Genomic DNA, 25863 nt, shown 5'->3' on the forward strand with positions numbered 1-25863 from the left:
ACCCCAGCTCCAGTGCAAACTTTAGCAATTTATCCAATATCAGACTGTTTTTCCACTTTCCTTAATCTCCCCATCCGCAAAATGGGGAAAAATAATATGTAGTTGACCATGGTGTTTTTTAGACAATATAAATTTATAGATTATTATTATTGGGGGCTGGAAGGGACCTTGCAGATCATCGGGTCCAGCCCCCATATAGCCTTATGTCCATGAAATGCTTTTAGATTCCCAGAGCAGAGGTGGGGATAGCAAAGTGCAAGTTCCCATTGCTATCTTATAGTGTATACACACACTTACGAGAGGAACCCTTGAAAATGCAGTTTGTAGGCCCATGTATGCCGATGTCATGAGATGCACGTTATACAAAAAGGACAAAGTAGACAACCTTTTGCAAAATAAAAGCTTTCAAGGCAAACACAAGCAATAGCAGTTATAATTGAGATTTCTTTGTTCAAAAAAATAAAATAAAATAAAAAAGAAAGCAACCCTCAAAACATTTAAAATGTAACAGATTTCCTAAAGTGTAGACAATAAAAGAATTTAGAAATGATAGAGAAAAATAATACATTGCATCAGACACACCATTTTACAAGGCAATTTGATTAAGTCACTACTGGCTCGTCAAAACAGCACGCTAGGTCAGTCTTGGAATAGCGGTTGACAGGAATGCAAACATTGTAAAGAGACAGCACTTACTGTAGAAATATTAAGACGAAAGATATTTACCCCTTAAAATAAATAGAAAGTCATCTAAAGCAACATTTAAATTAGTAAAATACTTTTTGTTTTAAAAAAAGCAATCAGATATAACAAAATCTAAATTAGATCTAGATTTTCCTCTGTGTTAAGATAATTAAAAAAAAAAAATTCTGTTAACTTTAGAAGAAAGTCGTCTCTGAAAACTCAGATTTATTCACAAGATGCGAATTTCACCCTGGTTTTTTTTTTTTCTTCTTTCTTTTCAGTGGACTAGCCTGAGGCGTGGTCACTGCTTCGAACCCCGATTTCAAGGGTTAAAATGGGACGTAGGCCTCATGCTGTCCTCAACAAACAAGGGTGACCTTCTCCGTATAGGTGACACTCACCCCGGGCAGGAGACCCGTTCAAATGTCCCAGCATCGCTCGGGCCCTTAACGAAGGACTGCCTGTCACCTATAGGGAATAATTTAGCAATAGGTATAAAGTCTCCTTTAAGCCTTTCTAAAATTAATTCAATATTTAAAAAAATATTTTTATTAACATTAGAACTGGAGGAAGTGACGTGTTCGTGTTTTTGGAACGACAGGGCTAAACCGAGCGCTATTTCACGAACCCGAGGGGCTATTTCCAGTTTCTTTTTCCAGCTGTCGAGAACAACGGTTCGGCTCTCTTGGCTTTAGCAGCATTGGGAGCTCGAATAGATGCACCTTTTTAAGCAGCAGTTCCTCGTGTTTCTAGCCTTGCAATTCCAGGTTCATTGCAAACCTGACTTTTCCAACTGAATTTCTATCAGCCTTGTGACTCCCCACCCCCGGTTTGGATGCTCCTGAGCACAGGCGTCATCATCTATTTCTGTCCAAAGCAGGCCTAAGTGTCGTCTTGCTTAGAGCCCCAGCAGCACACATTGACCCACGTGCCGCCAATGCAAAGAAAAGCGAGGTGCAAATGTGGGCAGAGTCAAGAGGGGGCTGAACACGAACATAAAACGTGTGAAAAATTGAGAGCTGCTAAGTATCTTCCATTCATTCTGTGTCCAAAATGTCAGCAGGGTTAACGAGCACAAGGGATTTAGTGGAGCCCCCGATAGGCATGCATGCTCCGCGGCTGTCCCGGGGAGGGAGACGCCGTGATGTGCTCAAGGGCACAGAGGATTGAAGTTGCAGGGGACGGCACCTGGGCCTCTCGCAGGTTGCTCCATCGAACCATCTTTTATCCCCAACGTCTTTTCCCATTGGGCCCCACCATGCAACTGCTATTGCTCTCACGCAGGCAGAATAAAATCCCCATTCGGACATAGGAATGCATAATTCCTCGGGGAATGTCACCCATGTGAGCTCGGGGGTCTAATACCTTCGTGCACAGGGCCCCGTCGTTCCCACAGCAGGATGCCACTTCCTGCAGCTGGATAAAGCCTCTCTCCGGGCTCCCGGCGTGAAGACAAGGCTGCAATTCTCCGAAGGGCCGTGCTGATGTCAGAAGCTTCCCACGCTTCGGCATACCGACATCAGCCCAAGTCCCACAGGGAATGAAAGCCATTTCACATCTGACCTGCCCTCATTTGAGCTCTACTATACGACTCAAATGTTACTATTGCTTCAATGTTGTTTGATTGTTTTTTTAATTAAAATGCTGAATGGCATGATAGTCCTCTAGCCTTCCCTTTGATGTCACTGCAAGGAGTTACACAGCCTGTTTCTGTAAATGCCAGTGTCCCCCAATGCAGCGAGGGCGTTTTGTGAGTACTAATAGTTCGGGATCTTTACCACCAAACTCTTTACGTAAGGGATGCTTTCACAGACAAAAGGGAAAAGGATCTCCCAGCCAAACCCATACCGGGATGCAAACCCCTGCTGTACGAAGAGCAGTGTAACCGTGCATTTCCGTGCAATCAGACCATCACCATCTCTCAAATCCTGCCAGGGGCCAGGTCGTGTAATAACGAATGGAGCGTCTGCTTAATAACGGTCGCCTTCATTAACTCCAGGGCTCGGTTACGTCCCCAGCCAGCACTGGGTGAAATAGAAACCACCTGTGGCGTTGCAGCTATGCTCCCACCTCAGCCCGTCAGGGCAAGCCGAGAACAACTGAGCAACGTAATTTTGGGCAAAACAGACCATCTTTTAAAGTTTCCTCACTAGCAACAGAGTTCCTCTGGATTCGCTTCTGCATTGGGTGCCACTAAACAGAAAATCCTGCTTGCTGGAAAACACGATCCGTGATGCAAAATGCTGCAAACACGACAGGGAACTCAGCGACTAATCAGGATGACTTAAATATGAAAAAAAAAACCCAACCAAAAAACCCCACCACCCATTGTACTTCGCTGCCCGTCAGAAGTGCCAATGCACTCGCATTAAGCCTCAGACACATCCTCAATGCCCTGAAATCGCAGCCGATATTGCATTGCAACCTCCACATGATTTGGCCGTAGCAGGCGTTGGCAGAACGTAGTCGGGATGGAGAAGGTCGCCTTCTCGTCTCACTTCGGTGAGCTTTTCAGGTCCGAGAGAAGTCGCTCTATAAAGCATGATGGAATAAGCCCACCGAATCAAGAGCACTTATTTATTTTGACCCCTTCTGTATCGCTATGTGTTTCCCTGCGTATTCAAGGAAAATTATTGTCTTCCCATGAATACTTAAAGAAACCCCTACTTGCATCAGAGAATATTGATGGTGCATTTAGCACAGTTACCAATGGGACTACTTAAATTCACAACAACCACTTATAAAAAAAGATCTATACGCTATTGTACTCGACAGCCCTGGTCCCGTCCATGCTATGAATCCTGGAGGAAGCTGTCACCCTGGAAATCACAACGGCAGGCTTCTAGATGGGATTACAACCGACGGCACTGGCCGGGAGAAATGACTATATGGCAACATCAAAGAGCAGTCAGTATTTGACAAGGAGCAGTGGTTTTATTTATACATGTGTGGGGGCGAGGGAAGAGAAGATGAGCAGTCCTTTGGCTCCTCTCGAGCATAAATCAGGATGACTGATTGTGGAAAACACCCACCCGGTTCTGGGAAAGATGTTGGCACCGACCCACCTTCAGGAACTTGTGCCCCCACACCAATGACACATCTCACCACGTGTTTCAGCAGCAAAGCAGCAGAGACCTTGCATTTGGATATCACTCTCTCTTCACACCCAGCCTCAGTTCAACAGACCCAGCCTGGGGCTATATTAGCTCATGCTCGTGTCTCCAAGCCTTTGGCTGATAGTCATGAACCTTAGCATTGAGCAACAGATGCTATCTGTGGCCTCAATACTCGTAACAGCAAGTTCATCTCTTTGCAGAAGTTGCTTTAATTTTTTTTCCCCCCTTCCCAAATGAAGCTCATTCAACTCCACCCATTCCCTGCCCCCCAAGACACATCTGTCTGGGCTGCTCGTCCCCGGGTGACGGGAACCGTCCGACAAGCCCAGCAGAGACAGTAAATCAGGACCCGGAAAGACAAGCTGCATGTTGAGGGTCCTACAGGCTACGAGATCTTCACCTGGGCTCACCAAAATTCACCGTCTGCGTGGTCCTGTGGTGAGAAGGCTTCTCCTAGGACAGAATCATTGCCATGGAAACAAAGGTGACATCACAGGACCAGACAGACAGATACAAGACGGACATCGTTAGCAGCTGGCAGAACTAACGAAGAGATGTTACTAAGAAATGGCAAGCCAGGTCAATGTGTTAACTAAGGTGATTTTTGTTGAGGTACTATTCAGTGCGAATTCCCATTTTTAAATAGATTTTAAAGGCTAAACAAGAGACGACTCATTTGTTCCTCTATTCTTGACCCATGTAAACAAAACGTGCCCCAAACTGTGTTTGGATCCACACCTGTTGGGACCAGCGATCCATTTAGTTTAGCTTGGAACGGGCGAGCGAGGAAAATCCCGTTTCCCCCGCTATGCTTCCTCCCATCCCAGCTATTTCTGCAGTAGTCTACACGACGCTCAAAGCTCAAAACAGCCAGAAGCTACGTCAAGGAAATAAAACCAGGTCCCATATACGACTGGCCCTGAGAACATCCAAAAGAAAAAGTAGCACTAGAGGAAGGCGTCAGACGGACCGGGGGGTCTTGTATCCACGGGATAAGCACAGCCTATTGATGGCAGGGCAAGCTTCTCCTTGCTACCTAGCCAAAGCAGCTCAACCTGGACCTGGGAAGGATTCATGCTTCGGAAGAAAGGCACAGCCCATGGGCTTATCTGTGTACATGCCTTTCCACTAAAAATGGATCTAAGGACCAGCATCCTGATGCACATAGGTCCTCACACAGCCATGGGATGGCTACAACTTTGGGTAAGCCTACACCACGCAAGGCAGCACCGTATACCTCTTCCTGCTCTGCCTTGTGCAGCATCAGTGCACCCTCTGGGTCACCGGTGACCCAGGCTGGATGGCAAACAGGGTGCCCTGGAAGTGAGAGGTTAACATGACAAAGGTGCCACCCACTCCCTAAAATATTTTCTAAAAATAAAGCTTTCAGATTTTTTTCTTAATGACAACGACAGAGCTGCACATTTTAACTTCTTGGTTTTACTACGACTATTGGTTATTTTCTCCCACCACGGCTGCCAGCGGCGTTCGTTGCTGTTTGGAATTGCTACTAACTCCCCCCGCTAAATTGCTTCATAAAAAGCCAGTGCATCCTCAGCCTGCTTATTGCTTCTCCTTCCAAAAAATCCCCTGTGCTGGCAAAACAACTCAATATAAAACAGACAGCCACAAACTCTACAGGGTCGCTACTTCAAAGCATCTTAGTTTACAACAACAACAAAAAAGCCAACAAAACAATACTGCAGGGCAAAAGTTGAATGACCCTTTTTCCTAGTGCAGGGAGTGGCAGGACGAAAGCATAAAGGAGATTCCTGTAAGCAACGGCGTAGCTCTCTTTGTAAGGAAAATTGGTTTTGGTTTCAAAGAGAACATCGCCGTGAACACAGAGCGTTTGGACGATTGTACTTAAGTACGGAAACCCTGTAGTCTGCTAAGACAGACAGATTTTTGGCTAAGTAAGCAATATGCTTCCTAAGAGAACGACCCCGACTACACGCACACAGCGGGTTGCATTGCCCTCTATGGAGGCATGGGACTATACTGAAGAGGGACTGGAATGGAAGTGCCAGCTCCCTGGAGTCACCCAAAAAGCATCCAGGTATTCACATGCAGATCCTCGTTGGGAGCCAGCTAAGTGCCGTGAGAAGGGATCCAACGCCAGCTGAGCCGAGCGTGGTGTTGCAGTGCTACGGGAAGGAGGAGCATTTTTCCAGCCTGCTGCTTCTACGAATGGTGAAGGAAGAGTACCATTCACCAGCCGTACGACAAATGGGGAACAAGGGACCCCAGCCATGCACCAGACCTACTCATTGCCATGCCCCCCACGTGGTCTTCAAAAAGATCCAAAGTGAATATTGCCTTAATTAAAAAAACCCATCACATGTCCATACAGCGACACGCAATCCTCGGCAGTGGCAGGGGGTGAGCTGCGAGCACCCATTTGAAGCCTTCCCTTTATGAATGGTTTTGGGTGAAACATCAGTTAGGATGAATGCTAAACAGGGACGCTTGAAAGGATGGCACTGAGCTTGGCTGCAGACAGACTTCAGAAAAATGCAGCCTTCCCATGACTCAGGCTTCTGATCATTTTTCAGTAAGCCACTGGGATTTCTCAGCTTGATTGCATGGAGCCCTGTCCTCGGGACCCACCTTGTTTCCTAATACTAATTTTACAGGGGTAAATGACAGGCGTCCAAAATAAAATGTATTCACACGCAACAATAGGACTAGTGCAACTACAGAAGTGGCCTAGAGTACTGGCCCAATAATAGAGAGGGGGGTAAGATTAAAGGGTAGAAAACCAGGCAACTGAGCATGATCCAGCAAGAATGAAAATCAAAATACACGTGCACATACCCTGTCCTCTCCATGATGCTAATCCTGCTCTGCCTTTTGCAAATTGCTGCCCAAAGGCCTTTCTGGCAGACTCCAAAGTGTCCAAGAGCATATATTTTTGTGAGTGTGAGCAGATGCCAAAACAGCTAAAGCCTGTTGAATGATCTTTGCTTTGCAAACATCTCTAAAAATGTGATGAGTCCATAAAGAGCACCAGCACCTGGAGTCCTCAAGGAAGGGGGGGGGGAAATGTATGCCCAGTGATTTACAGTTTAATTAGCACTAAAATGAATGTCTAAAAAATAAAATTTCCATCTGAGTTGGGGCAACAGAGAGATGGGGCAGGGACTGGGCTGAAATCAGTGCAGATCCTCGTTTAAAATCAGTGTCACACCTATTTTGGTTCATTTGGTTTGTCTGCTGGTGCCTAGGTCTTCCAAGAACGTCACCTTGGCAGGCCGGCCAGCGCGGCTCGTTGCGGTTCAACGAGCCCGACTTGGAGGCCTGTAGCTACGCAGCAGTGTGTAATCCCAGTCCCTTGGGAGGCAGACACATACGGTTGGCAACGTTAGGAATTGTTTCCATTACATCAGCAGATGCATTCGCAGTATCTGTGACGAAGAAATTAAATCGCTAATCTTAAATTATAAAAAAAAACAAACCCCCAAAACCCTCAAAAATAAAGCTACTAAATAACAGTGACCAGAACTGAAGTTGAGCCCTCAGTCTCACATGCACACACACACAAACACACACACAAACACAGAATCTGATGAGATTCACTGTTAGTGAATGAGCTGCAGTCTCTGGAGGCGACCAGCAGAAACTCCTCGTCCTGGACTAAAATCGTACCAAGTACTCTTCTCCAACGTGTTGCCTGGCTTGGGGGTGGTGATGGGGGAGAAGAAGAGGGGACAGGCAGAGCGAGTGGTGGGGCCTCAGGGACACAGCAGCTCTGCCAAGGTGCTCTAGGTTTCATCGAAGAAGCATCAGACGCCTTTTCTTTTGTGTCGTTCTCAAACGGCATTGTGCGTTTTCTCAAGCCGAGTGTCCGTGCTGGCCTTGTTTAAGACTCTTGTGGAACCACTTCCATCAGCTTCTGGCACAGGACTGTCGTGGAAACTGGAAGGGAGGAAACACAGACTGGTTTAGACCCAGGCACTACATTGTGCACATTGCAGCTTGGAAATCCGGTCCCGCGTTTCATATTCTTCAGCTCCAAAAGGCGTGCCCTGCCGGCCTGCCTGTCTCTGGAGGACTCAATCCAAATACTATAATATATAGCTTGACAACAAAACAAAGCTTAGTGCCTACACTAGTCTGTTCACATACACACCTTCTATCTGCAACAGCTGGAGTATAGTGAACAGAGCAATGCCTCCACTGACAGACCAGGTGACATGTATTTTAACTTTTAACCTCATAGCGATGGCAATTATCAGGCAACTACCATGCATATGTCATCCAGCACACATGGGCATAGCTCAACCCTAGATTTCTGAACAGTTTGCAGCCAATACTGAGTCAGATAAAATCACAGGAACTGGCAGACACATTGTGAGCTGATATTTTTGCTTCCTCTTCTGAAAAAACTTGCTCCTGCAGATGCATACATTTCGCTTAAAACGCAGCAGTGCTGGCCTTGTCACCAGCGTCTAGTGTACGGATGTACAGACCACGTTTGTGTGCAACCTCGTGACATCAAACCAGGGTGCTGCGGGCACAATCGAGGGGAAGGGACTTCATCAGGAAGCATTTCATTGACAAACTTGCAAAGGGCGGTTTGTAAGCTAAGAGACTTTAACTGCGAGTTACCCTGACAATACTCATTGTGGATGTGGACCCCTTGCTACTACACCGAGCCTTTTCATTACCCGAGGCAGTCGTGTCAGATCAAATTAACGTGGATTTTAACACACGCAGACTAGCAGAGCCAGAATCATTTTAGAAGGATGCAAGCAAATGATCTACCATGTATTAATACATATACAGACACACAGCTTGTGTGTTTCTAATTAGACATTTGTAGCATTCTCATCTTGTGTCCTAGAATAATTTCGATATTCTCTAATAGAAAGCCGGCGGTGGTGGAACATAATTAATATGCTAATTTGCAAAGCAGTCACTGTATAAATGGCTTTTCCAGGAACTGAGCCTGATATTTAGAATTAAAAAAAAAAAAGCATATTAAAGTGCTGTGCACTGTTAAAAGGTCCTATTCTTGCTCAAAAGGTTGGGCATTTCAGCTCGTCTGCTTTTCCAGGTCAACCCCTTGTATCAGAGCTGGGAGACAGATGGTAGAGCTTAGTTACTTGGACAACACAGCTTGGATGTATAAACAGAGCCTGACTTTCTTCAATCAGTTGTTCACACAAAGATCATGTGGTGCCAAGCTCAGGGCTATCACAGCCCCTCAAAATATGCCATCGTGCACAGATATCTCTGTAACACGGATACCCTAAAAGCAACCCTCACAAGAGAAACCTTCCAGGATGCTTCGCTTCTCCTTTAGCTGCTGCCTTGCTATCATAGCAAGGAGGGCTTTGCTCCCACTGCCCGTGATGCTTATGACCCATCAGGACTCATCATGCTCTCTGCCCAGTCAGAAATAGGCTGATTGCGCCCACATTTTTACAGCGTTACTTCATCTCTCTTCCTGCTTTGCTGGCGTGCTGTTTTCCTCTGCTAAGAAAGAGTTTGCACTTCAGCTCTTGCAAAGGATTTCTCTTTCCATACATTTCTTGTTTGCTGGGAGAAAAACCCTTTGTGTTTGCTCTGTGATTTGCAATGACAAAGGGTGGCAGATCATTTTGGTCAGCTTGTCTACTGAGCGCTCAGCTCGCTCCAACCCACCCACACAGTTGCATTGAGGAACAGAAATCCACACAAGCTAGTCCCGCAGAACCCTTTGCAATGCAAATTGTAGCCAGCGCCGCTTGCTTCTGCAGGTTCGAGAGGAAATAAAATATCACAATGCTTGGAGCGAAAGCCGCAGCAGCATCCTACGTTCTTTGGCCGGATACTCACAGATGCCTTGAAGGATCCACTTGGGTTTGTTCTTCCACCAGACCCCGAAGTAGTAAACAGGGAGCCCGCTGAGGATGATGACGAAACCAGTCGCACATTCCACTGGCGTCATCCAGAAGGAGACCACGATGAGGAACAAGCAGGCCAAGATGAAGAAAATGGGCAGTAACACGTTAACCTGGGCAAAGAAACCATGAAAAAGGCAGGGAGTTAGTCAAAACTGCTAAGAAACAGCGAGGCCAGCTACTTGCCAGGGCAGTTGATCAAACCAGTTTTTGTCCTAGAAGGGGACCCCACAACAGCTCTTTGCTAAAGACACCGGGCTGCCCACAGCATTGAGTGAGATGGCTGTGAGGTTTCAGTTTCCATCAGGACGTTTGGCATTTACCTGTTGCTTTTTATCAACCCTGGGGAGTTAAGGAAGGATCCTCCTAACTTAAAAACAGCTAAAAAGGACACAGGAGGACTAAATGACTTCTCCAAATCCACACGGCAAGTCCTCAGCGGCCCCAAGACTCTCAGCTCCAGGTCACTCCAGGCCAGAGCATCAGATCCATCGTCCCAAACGTAGCACTGTCACCCATGCACGCTTAGGCCATTAATTCAGCCTTTTTGGTACTCTTAAACTAGGGGATTCAACTACGTTGCTTTTAGCAGGGACGGCACTTCTGACAGCGGTCTGGCTCTTTTGGAGAAGTGATACCCTGGGAAGGCTGCAGTGTAGGTCCGTAATATTTTTTCCCTTCGGGCTGCGTCACTTGTTGCTGGAGCGTGCTCTCTGGCTCGTCATGGGGCATACAAGTCTTTAAGGAGAGCTGACGGATTGCAGCGCTCGACGTGGACTTGGCCTCCCACCAACAGAGTGTTTCCAGGGCAGCCAGGGACAAACAGAATAAAGCTCCCTTCGTTATTTCCTAAAATGAGTATATTTTAAGTGAATTCCTTACTGGCGCAAAGTATTTGATTGAGAGTCACAGAGACTGAAGTCCTTTACTAATAATACCCAGAGCGGCTGTGGCAGGGTGAGATTCCTTATTCAAGGGCCTGCCAACCTCCGATGCTGAAGGTATGTCCACAATCAAAATCAGCTCTCGGGCTCCTTGCCAGGCAGGGAGCCAGTTCCCTTTAGCGGAGGAGTTTTGGGCACAGACACCTGCCTAACAGGTATTTAGCCAACAGCAGAGAGTCATTTGGCAGAGGTCTCCTTCTGTTCATTTGCATTTAAGCTTTGTCTACGACAGAGTTGCACCCACCTGGCTTGTTTGGGTGGCAAAGTAGCACCCTTTCCTCTCCTCCCTGCACCGGTTCTCTCCCCCTTATTTTGTTCATGTAAGAGAGCCTCTCCCCAGAAGCCTTTAACCCCCATCATTTACTTCACCATTAGACTTGCATCCTGGAAAGCCGGGGCACAGAAGGAATAAGGCTTCCCACTCCACCATCCTCACCTTAATGGGCCTCTCCAGCTCTGGCCTTTTATAGCGGAGCCACATCATGCCGATGATTGCCAGAGCCACGCAGAGCCAGTTGAAGAAGCTAAAGAAGTTGATGACGGAGAAGATATCCTTGGAGAAGGCATACATCAGGGTCATAATACACTGCAACCAGAAACAAAAGGCATGAGCCAAGGGACAAGCGGGCAGAGAACACCACACGCTGCCAAAGGGTAACTATCCGCCCTCCAGAAACAGCAAAGGAAATGCAGGCACGCTCCATGGAGGTGCCTGAACTTTTACTAACCTACTCCACAGAATTATTTCAAAACGAAACCTGCTATCCAAGGACATGTTATGGTAACAACAGACATATCCACTGCATTGAGAAAGGAGGGGAGGTGGCAAGGAAAGTGAATCCAAGGCAGTGGAAGAGCCAGGCGTGGAAGGGACGATGCATGATTGCACCCTACAGCTCTGCTAGAGGCACCTCTGTCCTCATCTAAGTCACTGCCTGCTGTTCCTGGCGAAGTCCTTTCCATACAGCTCAACCAAAGCATTGCAATCCTCACACTCGAGCCTATCCACGCCAGTCCCCTTGTACTTCTGCTACACTACTATAACTTATTTTGTGGGTCTTCCCACAAGGGTCCTGGGAAGCAGTGACTCCGAAGAGGACCTGAAGTTCACAGTGGACAACCGGCTGCACACAAACTCCCAGTGTGATATCGTAGCCATAAGGGCCAAAGCAATCCTTGGATGTATAAACAGAGGCATCTGGCTTAGGAGTAGAGAAGCAATATCACCCTTGTGCTTGGCACTGGTGTGACTACTACCAGAAAAATGTGCCAAGTTCTGTTGTCCATAATTCAAGAAGGAGGTTGACAAATGGGACAGTATTCAGAGAAGAACCAGACTGGAAAATATGCCTCACAGGATACATCCAAATTGCAATGAGGGATGTCATAGCCGCAAGCATTTGCACGCTTGTTTTAGTCTAGCTACCTCAGTAAAGACATGGCTGCCCATGAAGGTGATCCATCTTGGGAACAATTCACCAAGGGATATACTGGATCCTTGGAGTTAATTTGTTATGCGATCGGGTCTAAAAGCCCACACGACACTTACTGTAAAGACGAGAGAAGGCACTGGAGTGAGGAGCCTGGGATGGATCATGGACAGGACGGAGGGCAGGTGGCCCTCCCGGGATCCCACGAAGAACAGCCTGAAGGCAAAAAAGCGGGTACTCTTACAGCCACCCCCAGAAGCTGTCTGGGATCACTCATTCAATCCAGCATTGCAAACAGGACTTGACAGGCCTGGCTTTTGGGTCCTGGGTCAGACCTTAAAAAATAACCACTCTCGCTCGCCGGACCCTTCCCATTGTGCCCGTCTATGGCTGCGCTTCTACAGGCAGCTCCAGACCAAGGGTGAGCACCGGAAAAGGAAACCCGCACACAACCTACCGTGAAGAAGTAAAGAGGGATCCATTGACAGATCCAAAACACGACAAGCCGACGAAGACAGGTATGATCCAGGACATCATACCGAGGTGATAGTTTCCGAAGTCCTAGGAGGAAGCAACAAGAAAGCCATTCTGTCACCGCTGAGCACTTGCAGCTGTCAGCACGGTTTTAAAAACCAGGACTGTATCACTGACTAACTAGGCACAGATTTTCCATATTGCCTTTTCCAAACACTTTGCACGCTTGAGTTATGGTCAACAAAGTTTGCATCGCTCAGCGTTCCCCCTGTGGGTGTGCATTCGAGCGGGGCCAGGCACACTGCAACTTTTGAAGCCCAACAATATGCAAAATCCTGGAGCAGATGGGAACTGCACAATCCCACCTGAGCAAATATGGTTAGAGTCAGCACCCCGATTTATGTAGGATCTTAGATGACCAGAAATCACAACCTGACTTGAGACTAAATCGCTGCTGGATGAATCCAGTTCCATGCCAGTGTCATTCTTTCGATTTACTTCCAAAGCAATGCAACCCGGGCTGGTACAAGTGGCGCTGTGTAATACTGTGCCTGTACCATCCTCAGCACAAACTCAGAGAAGAGAGCTGCTTACTAAACCACAAACACCAATATATATCGGAGGGAAGGGTTCCTCTCCAATTGGCCCGGTTGTGCTAAGCTAGTGAGACTACCCAAGGCTGCATTTTCTCCAGGATTTCTCTTGGCACTGGGATTTTAATGACTACAATAGTACTTACTAGAAAAAAAAATGGGAAGAATGAATAAGAAAGAACTGAGCAAGAACAGCCTGATTTAATATTGATGTAGCAACCTTTTCCCATGCTCAGTTAAGCTGTCGGCAGCACCTCCGAATATTCATGCCATTTTATTAAACGCTCGCCTTTTCTTTCCTCTGTGATGACTCCAGCTCAGTACCTTTTGGGAAAACTCTTCTCACCCCCAAAACCTTTCTTTATTGCCTATCAAAATATCACGTTTTTGCAAGCAGCCACGCTTACAGTGCTGATTGAATCAGGAGATGCAGCTCGAGATTACAAGGCTGGGGCAGCCCGTGTAGGAAAACAGATGGGTACGTTCTGGATGTGCTTTATCTTACCACAGCCACGGCTTCCGACGTCAGCATTTGCTCCGTCGACAGCGTAGTGAAGTAAGCCAAGTTTGTCAATACGTAAACCAGGGTGACTACAGGCAGTGAAATGATGATGGCCAACGGCAGGTTTCTGGGAGGAAAGTGAAAATCATAATAATGGATTAGGATCCAGGGCTCTGTAGTTCAGAAAGACATATATTTCAAGGGACAGTGTGTGCTAGGGAAGGAAACTGCTGTTGCAAAGGTCAGCTTTTCTGAACAGATTTTAGACGAGCTTCAAAAAGCGCCGCAAGTTCTTCTGCTTTTCTTTGCCGAGCGCCCAGCTTCCAATCTTGATTTTGCTCTCTATGGAGGAGTAGAAAACATCAAAATAAAACATGATCCCACCCGAGTGGCAAGGAGGCAGAGCTGGGAGCGGTGGGAAATGGGGCTCGGCGGGAGGAAGGTTGTGCAAAGGACAGCGAGTGGCTGAGCAAGCAGTGCTCAGGTTTACTGCAAAGACCCGGGCATGCCTCATGCCAGCTCGCCACGTTAAAACTTGCACAGTCTCCTGGTGTGAGAATAAGCACTTGTATGCTGGTGGCTGTTGAGAAGGGAGACAGAAAGATTAGGGGTTTCGCTGGCAGTCAGCACGTTAAGACCAAAGAGCTCGCTGTAGCCCCTGGGAAATACACTTGGAGGCAACCAAAATACAGCCACAAAGAGGCTTGTGTAGAGGCTCTTTTGCCCTTTCTGAGAAGTTAACTCAGTTTACACACAATAATTAAAAAAGGAAACCCTTCCTAATGCGGCATATAATCGGGCTGTGCAGCTCAAAGCCACAGGAAGTCAAATGCTGTGACTGCACTTGGAAAAGGAGGGGATCGCTACAGCCGGCAAATACCTTTTCAACTATGCACGCCAAGGAAAGGGTAATCAAATCTGATGGTTGCAGGGGTCAAGCAGGAATTGGCCCCCTATGTAACCGAACCCACAGCCAGGATCTGGGTTTTGCCAAAAAATTTCCCGTGTGGTATGGCCAGCCTCATACACTCTTGGGATAAGCAAAATTGGGACAGAAAGGCCCGTTGCTTTGGTTGTGGGGGGGCGGCTGTTTAGGTCAGAAGTAAAATAGCATCGCCCCAGGAGTCCCCCTGGATATTTTGTGGCACGTAGTTCATGAAACTGCAAGAAAAGACCAAAAGGAAGTGGAAGATTTTCCTCCGCCCCCCCCAGTAAGTCGTAGTGAGCAGATGCTGGGCTGCCACGGTGGGGAACTGGGACTTTCCACTGTGGCCCACCACAGGGCTGCTGCACTGCCTTGCATTTTTACTCCCTTCTTGTCCTCCTTCCACAAGCAAAAAACACATCTCATCATCTATCAGGCCTTGCCCATGGCTGAGATCTCATTTTTTTCTTCAAGTGAAATCTTGTTCCTGGGGCTAGTTAGTCACATATTTTTTTCTGCATGCAAAAGGCAGCTTCACACCAATGGAAGGAAGCGATCTTTCAAGGTCGACCGTGGGTAAGTTTTCATCCCTAACCCAGCAGTCACCACGGGGCATGCATACCTGTAGGGGTTTATCATCTCCTCAGTGACAAAATTCAAGTAATTCCTGCAATTAAAAAAAAAAGACGAGATTAATTCTGGTTGCAGCACGTGATAACAATGAATCCAACAGCCCACCCCTAAACTCTGTGTATATGCAGGTGGAGATGTCCGTACTAATCAAAGGGCTCTGGAGCACCTAAGGAGGGAATCCTGCATCTCAGCACGGAGGTCTGAGACCTGAAACACAGGTGTTTCCCGTCAGTCCGGCATGCAACACAGCTGGCTTGCTTGCAATATGCTGGATCTGCGCGTGTCGGGACGGCTAGCAGCGCTGCTATACTGACAAGAAGACGACGACTGCACTAGATCTCTGCATTGCATGTGAGAGCAGCAAGAAATGAATAAAGAAGCCACTAAAACAGGGGGTCTCAGCTGGGGTACCACAAGACTTAGGGGGGGATGTGATAGAAAAATGCATCTCTTGGTTTTCCTCGTACTCCCTCTCCACCCAGCTTGGGCATTTCTCCAGGGAGCCCCTACACTTATTCCCTGTTTTAAATACTCTAACAAACAGTGCTTCCTTGTATGTGCACGTACCGCTCCCCTGCAGGCTAAGACCCCAGTGTGACTGCCACCAGACAAAAGGACGTGATGGCACTGTCCTCTTGGGGACGAGGAAGGATGAGGTGCCCTCAACCACAACCTCTTATCAGGAGCCAGAGACAAGGACCGGCGCTGCACTGTGACGGCAGCAAGAAATCAGCCTGCATCTTACCAGCCTCCGTAGGCAAAAAGGCCGCTGTACAAAGCCAAAACGATGTTCCCCACATCTACTTTGGTGCCTTCGAAGGAGTGCTCAGGTTTCAGGCTGGACACGTTACCTACAGAGGACAAGAAACAAAAAACAGGGGACAAAAATTGCAGGGTGTAAGAGCTGGCCATATTGAATTGCACAGAACTTCCCAGGCTGCAACGGCCAAGCGTTGAAGGCATGGTCCCCCAAAACCCTTGAGCTGGAGCTGTTGGAGAACACCTGTTGTGTTGGGGCCCAGGCAGTTGTGTTAGGGACAGCGTGCACAGGTTTCCAGAGGGTTATTGCCTGCCGACAAAGCAAGCTAGAGAGAGGATTCAGGCTCAAACCCCACTAAGATAAGTAAGGTGATTGAAGCTGGATTTCTCCCTTCCCCATGGTCTTGGCTCCCCCGGTAGCAGAGGGAGTCTCCTGGCCACCTCTCCAAGCACAGCCCTTTGGAGCCCTTCTCGCACACCGGTGTTGTTCCGACACCGTCCTTGCACCAACGAGTGTTTTTGCTTGATAAAAGCCGCGGATTTCCTCCAGGTCCCCCAGCATGCCGATCGAGCAGAATGGTGGGAAGGGAAGTCGCGTACTTTGGGGTCTGAATATTCGAGGTTCCTGTTATTTGTCTGCTTTTGAAAGAAACGGGAGACTCGATTGTACGCCTGCTAAGATCTCTTCCAACAGAGCCACGGCGTTTATTTATGTTGCTTTAAAGCCCGGCTGCCGTTTTGTTTCGTGCCTTTTGATCTCGGGCCTGACTCCAGACCTGGGGTGAGGGAAGCCGCATGCCTTCAATGCAACAAGTGCTCTCCTTTGTGAGGAAGGAAGGCGGGGAGCCCTGCAGGATTTGGGAAGGCACGTTAGCATCTGACTCGACCCGTTGCCTCCCATGTGATTCTTCTTAGGGCACAGATCTGCACTAATCGCACAGGCAACCGTATCACATGGCAATCAGCAGTGCTCGGGGTTGAACCCTCCGGACACCGCAGACCACGTTCATCTCTGGGAAGAAAGGGTATTTCTGTGAAAAGTCTACCTTCTTTGCACTGCAAAATTGCAGCTGCCTTGCAGTGCCCGGCTGTTACCAGCACCACGGTTACAGAGGCAGGATAAAGGAGGACCACGGGATGCGAACCGAAGTGACGGAGGGGTTGCTGGGCTCAGCCACTTCTGCATCCAGCAAATGCTATTGCTGAGAAAGGGAGGCTTTTCCCTCTGGTGCAACGGCTCTGCATTTTCTTCCCGGGGTGGGCTGTGCTCCAAGTCAGTGCCAGCACCAGCTGCCCAGTCACACGCCCTCTAATGATGAGAAAACACATACTTGCCCCCTCGGCCCGACCCCACGCTTGTCTCCTTCCCCTTACGTCTCTGCCCTGCTCCCACTTCTCTTTCATCTCCGCCGACAATTTAGCCAATTATACCCTGGCGTGTGCACCGAGTGCTCCTTTGGTCTCGCCACATGATGGCTGCACTACCTGAGCCTGCTCTTGCTAAGGCGCTTGGTCTAATCTCTTCCACCCCTGCAGCATATTATTCACAACACGGTCTGGATACACAGCAGCAGAAAGAGCACAGGCTTTCCCCCCCTGCCACTTTTGTGACAAAGAAACAGGGTGTTGAGAAGACCTCGGCAGGCTCTCCGGCATTTCTTCACGGGGATACCAGATTGCTAAGCACTGTCCCCCCAAGTTTCACCCTGCTCTCTCCCAACTTGGACAAGTCACGGCTCGAATGTTGAGTTGTACAATCTTCACACCACGCTGAAAACCTCCAAAGACAACACATAAAGTGCTGGGCAGTTCTTACTACCGCTTGAAGTCATTCCCTAATACATCTTGAAGTCATTCCCGTATAGAGTCTATAGTAGAAAGAAGGTATGGATTTGTAATGGTGAGCGTGACCATTGGGACAAGATACCGAGAGATGTGGGGGCATCCTCCAGCTTTTGAAGGCTTTAAAATCAGCCAGAAGCTATGGGTCTGGCAGGAATGACTGAGGGAAATGCTTTGGTCTGTGCTACAGAAAAGGTCCGACCAGTTCCTCTGACGGCTATCTGCGGTTTTAGCTGTGTGCTGTTATCCCAACTTGTTTGTCTGACGGGCACAGCAAGCCGAATCACTTGGAAAGGGCTGAACGTTGGCTAAGGAGGCTCAAGTAAAGTGGCTGTGTGCCCAATGTCTGCCTACTCAGGACCGCTGCCAGCCAAGCGAAGTCCTTCCTTGGGTAAGGCATGTATTTGCATGTGTTGCTTGCACACATAGCAACAAGACCGCTAAGCCCAGAGAGCATCAAATGATGACCTATTCGAAGGCTGGGGTTTGGGTTTCTTTTACACATCATACTCTTGCCCAGACCCTAGCTCATTTCCTCTGGAGGGGCTGCTATACTTGTAACAGAGCCCTTAAGAAGAAAAATTTTCTCTCTCTTTTTTTTTTTTAACACTCTGCGAGTCTTGCTCTGCTTTTTCCCCCTCTAACAGCTGCTGTTCCCGAGGACAAGCAGAGCTACCCCTCTCACACCGACGGCCAGGGGACCAGGTACGTGCAGACCCCAGCCTGAAATCCGTGCTCCCCAATGCAGGAAGCATCCCTGCCTGGGAGCTGTGGGATGCTTTAGCTAGTGTGCAAGGGAGGGTCTGTTTAGCTCGAATCCAGATTCAGTGCCATGCTGTGCGGCACAAACGCCTTGGCTTTGCATCAAGAGCCCTGGCTCTTTCAATCAAACCGAAGCGAGCCAAGCTGCGGGATGCACGCCACGGAAGCTGCACTGAAGCACAGAAAGGGAAGCGAAGCACAATGTTTCATTATTCTCAGGAGGGTGGATGAGGAGTGGCGGAGAGATAGGACATCGTAACACCATGCAACGCACGCAGACGCACGCCCCGGCACCTGCCGGAGCACGTACATCGCGCGTGCTTTGAAGCGCCAGCGCTGGAGCATTGCCACCTGCCACTAGCACAGGAGCTGCTACTTCAGCAGCGACGGAGAGAAGAAGGAGGGGAAAGGCTCCCGTGCGGGTACTGCCACGCTATGGGCAAGGCACATCTGTCCAGAGCTCTGAGCAGCAACGTGCACGGGGAGGGTCTTACTTTGAAAAGCTCTCTGACTTTTCTCCCATTTCCTACAAACAGGTCTTTGCAGGCCCTCTGCTTTCCTCGCTCGGGCGCCAGGAAAGTAAATGCCATGCACGCAGCTCCGCGGCCCCTATTTTCTACCCTCTCTTTTAGTCCCTCCGATCCCACACCCAGTTCAGGATAGGACCCCTGTTCCTCCTCAGCTTGCTGGAGAGGCTGCCGAGAGCAACACCAGGGCTCTCCGCTCCCTGTCCGAGGTGTGCAAACCTTTCCCTTGCGGTTCTGCGAGTCACTAAAATAAAGACCGCTTGCGTCGACTGGTGGGAAGCTCAGAAGCACGTGAAGAAAGAAACAGACTGCAACAGCGAAGGAGATGAGATCCCAAGACGGGAGCGGCCTTTGAATCCACTAAAAGCTCTGCAAATTTCAAGCCAGTCGCTTAACGTCTCTGTGCTTCTTTCTCCTCGGTTGAACAATGAGGGTAGCTATAGAGGGTCTGTTAAAAGACCAAGAGACTTGGGAATCCTCTGTTTGGGACAGAGAAGGGCAAAGTCCTACAGGGATTCCTGAACAACATGCAAAGCTTCCTATTCCCTGTGGCTTTGCTTGCCTGGGGGACCCTACACCAGTGTAATAGGGGAGGAACACATAGGGAGGGCACCCTGCAACAGAGTAATCTCGTTCTTCCTAGCCCACAGAAAACCCCTGTCCTACCAAATCTCCTGCAACAGCAGCAGACCTCAGGGAATGATGCACCCCTCAGCAATGATGTGGCAGGAAACATATTATAGAGACGTGGCAGGCAACATGTTATACACGTGGGGCATAATAACGATTCTCCTCTGACTAGCAGATCAGAGAGGTCCGAGTCATTTCTCCCACAAAGGCCAAGCCCAAGACTATATCCACTCTGTGAACATCCTTCATTTATAAGGGCTTTTAAGATGAGATTCAGGAAATGTTGTCCCATACAGAGAGGCAAAGCATCTTATAACTTTTTATCATAAGGGTTGCATGCTAAAGCTGTTGGATGTTTTGTAACTCATGAAATGGTCTAAATGTGCAGCCAGGGGAAACAGTGCCCACCCCCCAATATTCCTATACAGCATTGTTCCCGTTGAACATCGCCGCGATGCAAAGTGTGCTCCATTTCCACGCACGTGCCTATCCTCCTGCACTTCAAATATACTCTGTTAACAACATTGGCTGCAAGAGCTGTTCTGTAGGCAATGATTTGGCTTTGCTGCTGTGCTCTGATGTAAACTGGTTGTTTAGCTGTACTTGGCTCCACAATTAACCAAATTAAGGTAACAAGCCCTGACATTAAGCCCTTTGGTGGCTCTGATCAGCTGCCAGGAGTCTGGTAATTTTACCGGCAACCTTCTGTCACCCGGGCTTTCCAGTAGGAGGAACTTGTAGGAGTCCATGTACTACATGTTCAGACCTTTTCTTTCTTTTCTTCTCAGATCATGTCCATTCCAGCTGTAATAATGCAGATCTGCGATGGCTAGAAGCAATTCATTGTCATCAAATACTTAGACTGTGGCTAATCAGTCATGAGATGGGGAATGCAACCATTTAAAGCAGAGGAGCTCTTCACAGTGCTCAAAGTAGGTTCGAATCAGTAAGGAGACTGAGCAAAAAGGGTGCAGTGTGTTGGACACAGGGAAAGCTCCAGGGGATCTCTGTTCAGCTCTGGCTCCGGCTCCAGAGAGATGCAGCAGCAGTCCTAGGGATGGGGTCATTTAAGACAACCTGGAGGATGAAGCACTGGAGGATTTATCACAGGGAAAGCCCAAGAGGATGGTTTAAACAGGGACTGAATTGCTGTCATCACTCTGATTCCTGAGCGGCAGGCCCATTGCACTTCTGCTGCATGTCCAGCCTTGCATGCCATTCGAATGACAGCTGCAGGAGGAGCAAACTCATCTCTTTTCCTTAAGGCCCCAGGTAAACAAGCTTGCAAACCTCAACTTGTGGTCAGAAAAACATGTGCCAGGGATTTCAGCAAGGGGCGGCCCTCTTTAGCTTTTGACTACAAGTCAGGACTCCCGGGCAACGTTCGTGGCTCCTGCTACTGATTCAGCCTCCCCCTGGGCAAGTTAGAGCTCCTCTCCATGTCTCATCGTCTCCTCCTCCTCCCCCCTCGGGAGGAATAGGAAGCTTTGCATGTTGTTCATTAACTAATGCTCATAAAGAGCAATTATTTTTAGTCAAGACTGGAGCCATGAAGGGCATGCTGGCTGCCAGATTTCCTCCCCCTTCAGAGCATCATTACCTCCATCAGCGAGCCTGAGGCATTCAGAGGAGGATGGAGCCTGGGAAGGAACGAGCTGTCCGCTCCACCGGTGTCCTTTACGTTCCTAAACTAAGAAGGGCAGCGCAGCACGCCTGTGACCTGCCCTCCCAGCCAGCTCCTCAAGCCCCGATCTAGATATGAATCAGACCAGGACCAGCCAGAAACCCCCTGCCTCCGGAAACCAATCTTCCTGACCGGGTCCCGACAAGGAGCCCCACCTGGGACTGCAGCCCAGACACTGCCTTCTTCATCTCCTCTGCATTTTGCTGCTACCACGGGACAACGTCCTTGTCCTGTGCAACCAGCTCTTGAGATTTGCAAGTCCTGAGCTATGCGGTGCAGAAGCTGCGACTTAGAAATTTCAAATACAGAAGTGTCAGTGCAGGGGTTGGGATGAGAGCAGGCAGGTGCGTGTCTAATGCCTCCTCCGGCAGTTAGAGAAAGCAAAGGGAATGGCCCACAATGCAAGGAGTAGAGAGAGCCTCCATGCTGCAGAGATACTTTGCAATGCTCCCTTGCCTCTCCTCGCGAGGGCAGACTAATGACAGGATGCGAACCCTGAAAAAAACAGTCCAGTTATTTGCCAGCCTAAGTGTATTTTATCCGGGCTTTGCTTAGTACAACAGGTTTAATCCACATCCATAGAAATCAGTGGCTGAACATGGAGTCGGGGCGGGAGGGAGAAGCAACCTGACCAGGCTCCTAGACAGACTGAACAAGGGCTGTTTGAAGACCGGCCAGATTGTTTGTGCAACAGAGCCAGCGACCCTTGGGAAAGGCAAAACCCTCTATCTTTTTCCAGGACTGCAACTGCCAGAGGCCAAAAGCCTTCCCATCTCAGTAAAAAGCTATGGAGAAAAGACAAAACAAAGCTGTTGATTGCACTGATCCATTATTGGCACAGGCTGCTCCTGGAAACTATTTGTGGGGGAAGAGAGAGAGAGAAAAAAAACACAGGGATGGAAGCAAAAAGCAAAAAAAAGGCAAATATCTAAGTGTTTACTGCTATTTGGTTGAGAGCATCAGCACTACTAACATAGCTGTGCTTTAAAAATGAGCAGCTGAGTGGCTGTTCACAACCAGCCCACATTAGCAGTGACCCTTTGGCCAGGCAAGATAACCCGGGGGATCCCAGTGCTCCGCTTTGAGGCAGCCGCTAGGTGGTAGTGCATTTCAGAGACGAGCAAATGAGCAAACGAGCATCCTCGTCTGACCCCGCTGCAAGAAACCACTTTCCAAATGCAGACAGGACAAGGCTCTGGAAAGGCATGCAGCTGGTGGCACGAGGGCTTTGCCCAGCTAGGACTTGCAAACATGTCCCAGCCAGCTGGCAGCCAAGACAGAGCATAGCATGTCCAACACAACCCATGATGGATCTCTTCCTGCAGCGACAAGTATCTCATATCATACCCATTAGCATGTTGAGACAGACTTCTAAAGTACATCGTGCAGAGTCGACACGCACAACTGCAAACACCGATCTCACGACATAAAACGGCCACGTGAATGTGATCGTCAGAAAAAGTGCAAAGCTCCTGCTGTGTTTTTGGGTAGGTGACTGTTGCGCCTGTCCACAGGCCAAAGAGCCGGGACCTGTGTGTCAGTAATGCTGACTTTTGTCGCCAAGACCGTAATAACTAAGAGCTGTAAAAGAGCAGCTGGCAAAAAGAAAATGGCTGGGCAAGAAGTAATTACCATTCAATCCAAATTAGAGTGCACAAGCTGTGCAATGCACTAACCTGCCACGGCCACCTGACCTCGGGCACTTGGCATGCACCTTCCCCAGTCACGCCTGCCTGACTGCAGGCAAAGCTTGAGTTAGAGAGCACCAAGCCCATAAAACACACCCTGTATAATTGTGCTACTGACTCTCCAGTCTGAAACGCCTGATTAAGTCTGCAGGATGCATCCCGAAGACCCTGGGTTAGAGCTGTGCTTTTCCAGACACCTCATCCAGTCTCCCTGTTGATGCCATCACCCATCTCTCACGTGTGCCATCAAGCACTGGTTGGCTAAAAGCACCCTTTCCTTTCAAATGCGGTGCTGGTCGACGGTTCTGCTATGGCATCCCAGGAGAAAGCCTCGAACCTGAGACACGCAATGGGAACAGCGTGGGCAGCAGCAAGACGAGCCGTCCTGGTGCCCCATCCGGCGTGCGCCTTAGCCCTGATATGCAGGGACCTGCTCAGGAGACAGAGATAGAGACGGAGACGGAGAGAGAGAGGGCTAGTTCCCATAGACCGGTTAGCACAGAGACGCCAGCAAGAGATCATTACCGAGGTGTCCAGAAATGACAAATGTATGTTTAAAATAATCAAACCCCTGGCCTAGAAAGCAGGCCTGTTCAGTGTTTAGCTCAAGGAGACCAGGCTTTAGAAGGACGGAGGGGCAGCCGACTGCTGGCCTATCCCCAATTGTTGCAATGATGCTGACGACCTGTTGCTCTCTGAATGGCCGAGTACAATTATCTCGGATTATATTATCACCGGTCAGTGATAACACCCGGCCTGGAGCCTAACGCACGGTCAGCATCTGCCTGCACCAGATCGTGCTTTGACATCCTTAAGGGAGCCACAGATTTTGTTCGTGACCAGCCAGGATTTCCAAACTTCCCCGTGACTTCAACAAGATCTCTCGGCTTCTCTTTAAGGAGACTCCAGAACAAACCTGTTTTCTCTGCTCTTTTCTCTTCCGCTGTTAACAAGGCTTTATTCGGCTCTCATTACAGATCTGGTTTGATGGACTTTTTACCGTGTGTTCGGCTGCTCTTATCACTAGCAGAGTGGAAGGAGGAAGGAAAAAAAAGTTCTTCCTTCCCTCGAGGCTGGTTGTAATCACGGGATTTGTCACAAACAAGGCTATTTTTTTTTTCCAGTCGAGGAATTAGCAAAATGAACCTCATTAGGACAGGCAGATCAAATGGGAACTTTCTAGCAAAAAGCAAAGGGATTCAATTAAAATGAAGATGCACACACAGCACAGCCAAGAGGCTGCCTTGCGATGGGAGTAGACAGACAGCATTTCTCCTGCGCTTTTATGGGTCTGTTTTGTGCTGCTCTGCTTAACTTTTAAAGGGCTGGGTCTTCTTCTGAGCTTTTATTTTTAAAAACAGTCCTACATAGGAGCAGAGAATTTGCTAAATGCATTTGCTCCTCCAAATACCCTTTTATATGGAACAATGAACTGCAGTCCAGGGGGTGGAGGTCCCAATAGCGCTAGATGAATTGGCATGCATATAATTAAAAACAAGGTGTGGTATCTATTCACAGCCCTCCATAGCAAATGTCTGCAGCGAAGCCTGCCTGCTCTGTCCTTAATTCACCCTGCACTTGTTCAGTGTGAACACAGAGAGACATTTTTTCCCCTTGCGGGAAATATGGCCACCTATTTCTTTGTCATCGGATTTTATTGCTTTTCTTCGTGTAATGAAAACACTTGACAGGAGAGAAAAGACAGAGCCAAAAACTGAGTGGTCACTGCCAGGAAGGACGTGTTTCTCTGCCGTCTCATTAGACTCCGAGTCTGAAGAAGAGGCGATGGTAAAATTATCTTCTGCCGTTTACTGACACGGTAAATGCAAAACAGCGGCAGATAAAACTAATCATAAAAAAGTTCAATCAACTGCACTCAGATGCTAAATGAAATGTCCTGGGAACACACAAACGCTTCCACTTTCCCAGATCGGAGCCAGCCAAGTTGCTGCAAAAATACTTCCAACTTGGAGTGTATTGGTCCAACAGTCGATGCCAGCCAAAGACTGAATTAACTGGACTGGTAACATCGAGAGACCTCCTTTTGTCCAAAGAGTCTCAGGATTGGTTGAAAAGAAAACAAGGGCCCACAGAAAAAAGAAAAGAAAAGAAAAGAAAAGAAAAGAAAAGAAAAGAAATAACCAAGAGAATGAAACTCCACGGATGCAGGACTTGCTGTCGCCCACACATTCAAAGGTTACATGGGCTTTCGGGAAAGTTACCCGTTTTAAAGAGTCAGCACTTTTAAAAAGTAAGGTCTACTGATGGGTTATTAGCCAGTAAGAGATCCAGCAACCAAGCATCGTCCCGCCGTGTGCAACATTTGTAAACTTCCACCACAGGTGAGAAAAGGCAAAAGATAGTTCCTCGGATGTATTGCTGCTGTGGGAGGCTTTCGCAAGGACTGCCAGCTTTGGGAAGGGGCAAAACTAAGAGCGGGAGATAAAGGCAGGCACAGGAAAGGACCACGTGAACGTACAAGACTGATCGATCAGGGAGACGGAGAGCTTGCATTGCAAGGTTGATGTAAGACAGCATTAAGACAACAGGATTATTCTATCCAGAACTGCAAAATAAAAGTCCAAACCAAACTAAAAGCAATACAGGGCTTTAGATTCAGTGCCTGGGGCCCAGCAGAAGAGTTGGTGAGCTCAGAAAGAGTGACAAGACAGGCATGCCCGTTTTGATGCAATCCCCAGAGCCCTTGCCTTTTCACTTGGATTGCCTTCTTCTGAGACCACCCAGAGATCCCTGATCTGACTGCAGTCCCACTCGAGAGAGA

The 25863-nt window shown here is 48.4% G+C and overlaps 1 protein-coding gene across 1 annotated transcript in view; it reads right to left on the bottom strand.

Moving 5' to 3' along the window:
- Positions 1–386: 386 nt before the first annotated feature.
- SLC7A5 (solute carrier family 7 member 5) overlaps positions 387–25863 on the bottom strand; it is a 47213-nt gene continuing 21736 nt past the window's right edge. Inside the window, exons 3-10 of the mRNA XM_006275987.4 lie at positions 15935–16040; positions 15179–15223; positions 13635–13758; positions 12520–12623; positions 12182–12278; positions 11069–11218; positions 9624–9801; positions 387–7718 (exon numbers count right to left, since the gene is read on the bottom strand). Coding sequence (XP_006276049.2) covers positions 7663–7718; positions 9624–9801; positions 11069–11218; positions 12182–12278; positions 12520–12623; positions 13635–13758; positions 15179–15223; positions 15935–16040 — 860 coding nt within the window. The 3' untranslated portion in view covers positions 387–7662. The remainder of the gene's footprint in view (positions 7719–9623; positions 9802–11068; positions 11219–12181; positions 12279–12519; positions 12624–13634; positions 13759–15178; positions 15224–15934; positions 16041–25863) is intronic.

Source organism: Alligator mississippiensis, chromosome 10 (assembly GCF_030867095.1).
Source record: "Alligator mississippiensis isolate rAllMis1 chromosome 10, rAllMis1, whole genome shotgun sequence".
NCBI classification, from domain to species: Eukaryota; Metazoa; Chordata; order Crocodylia; family Alligatoridae; genus Alligator; species Alligator mississippiensis.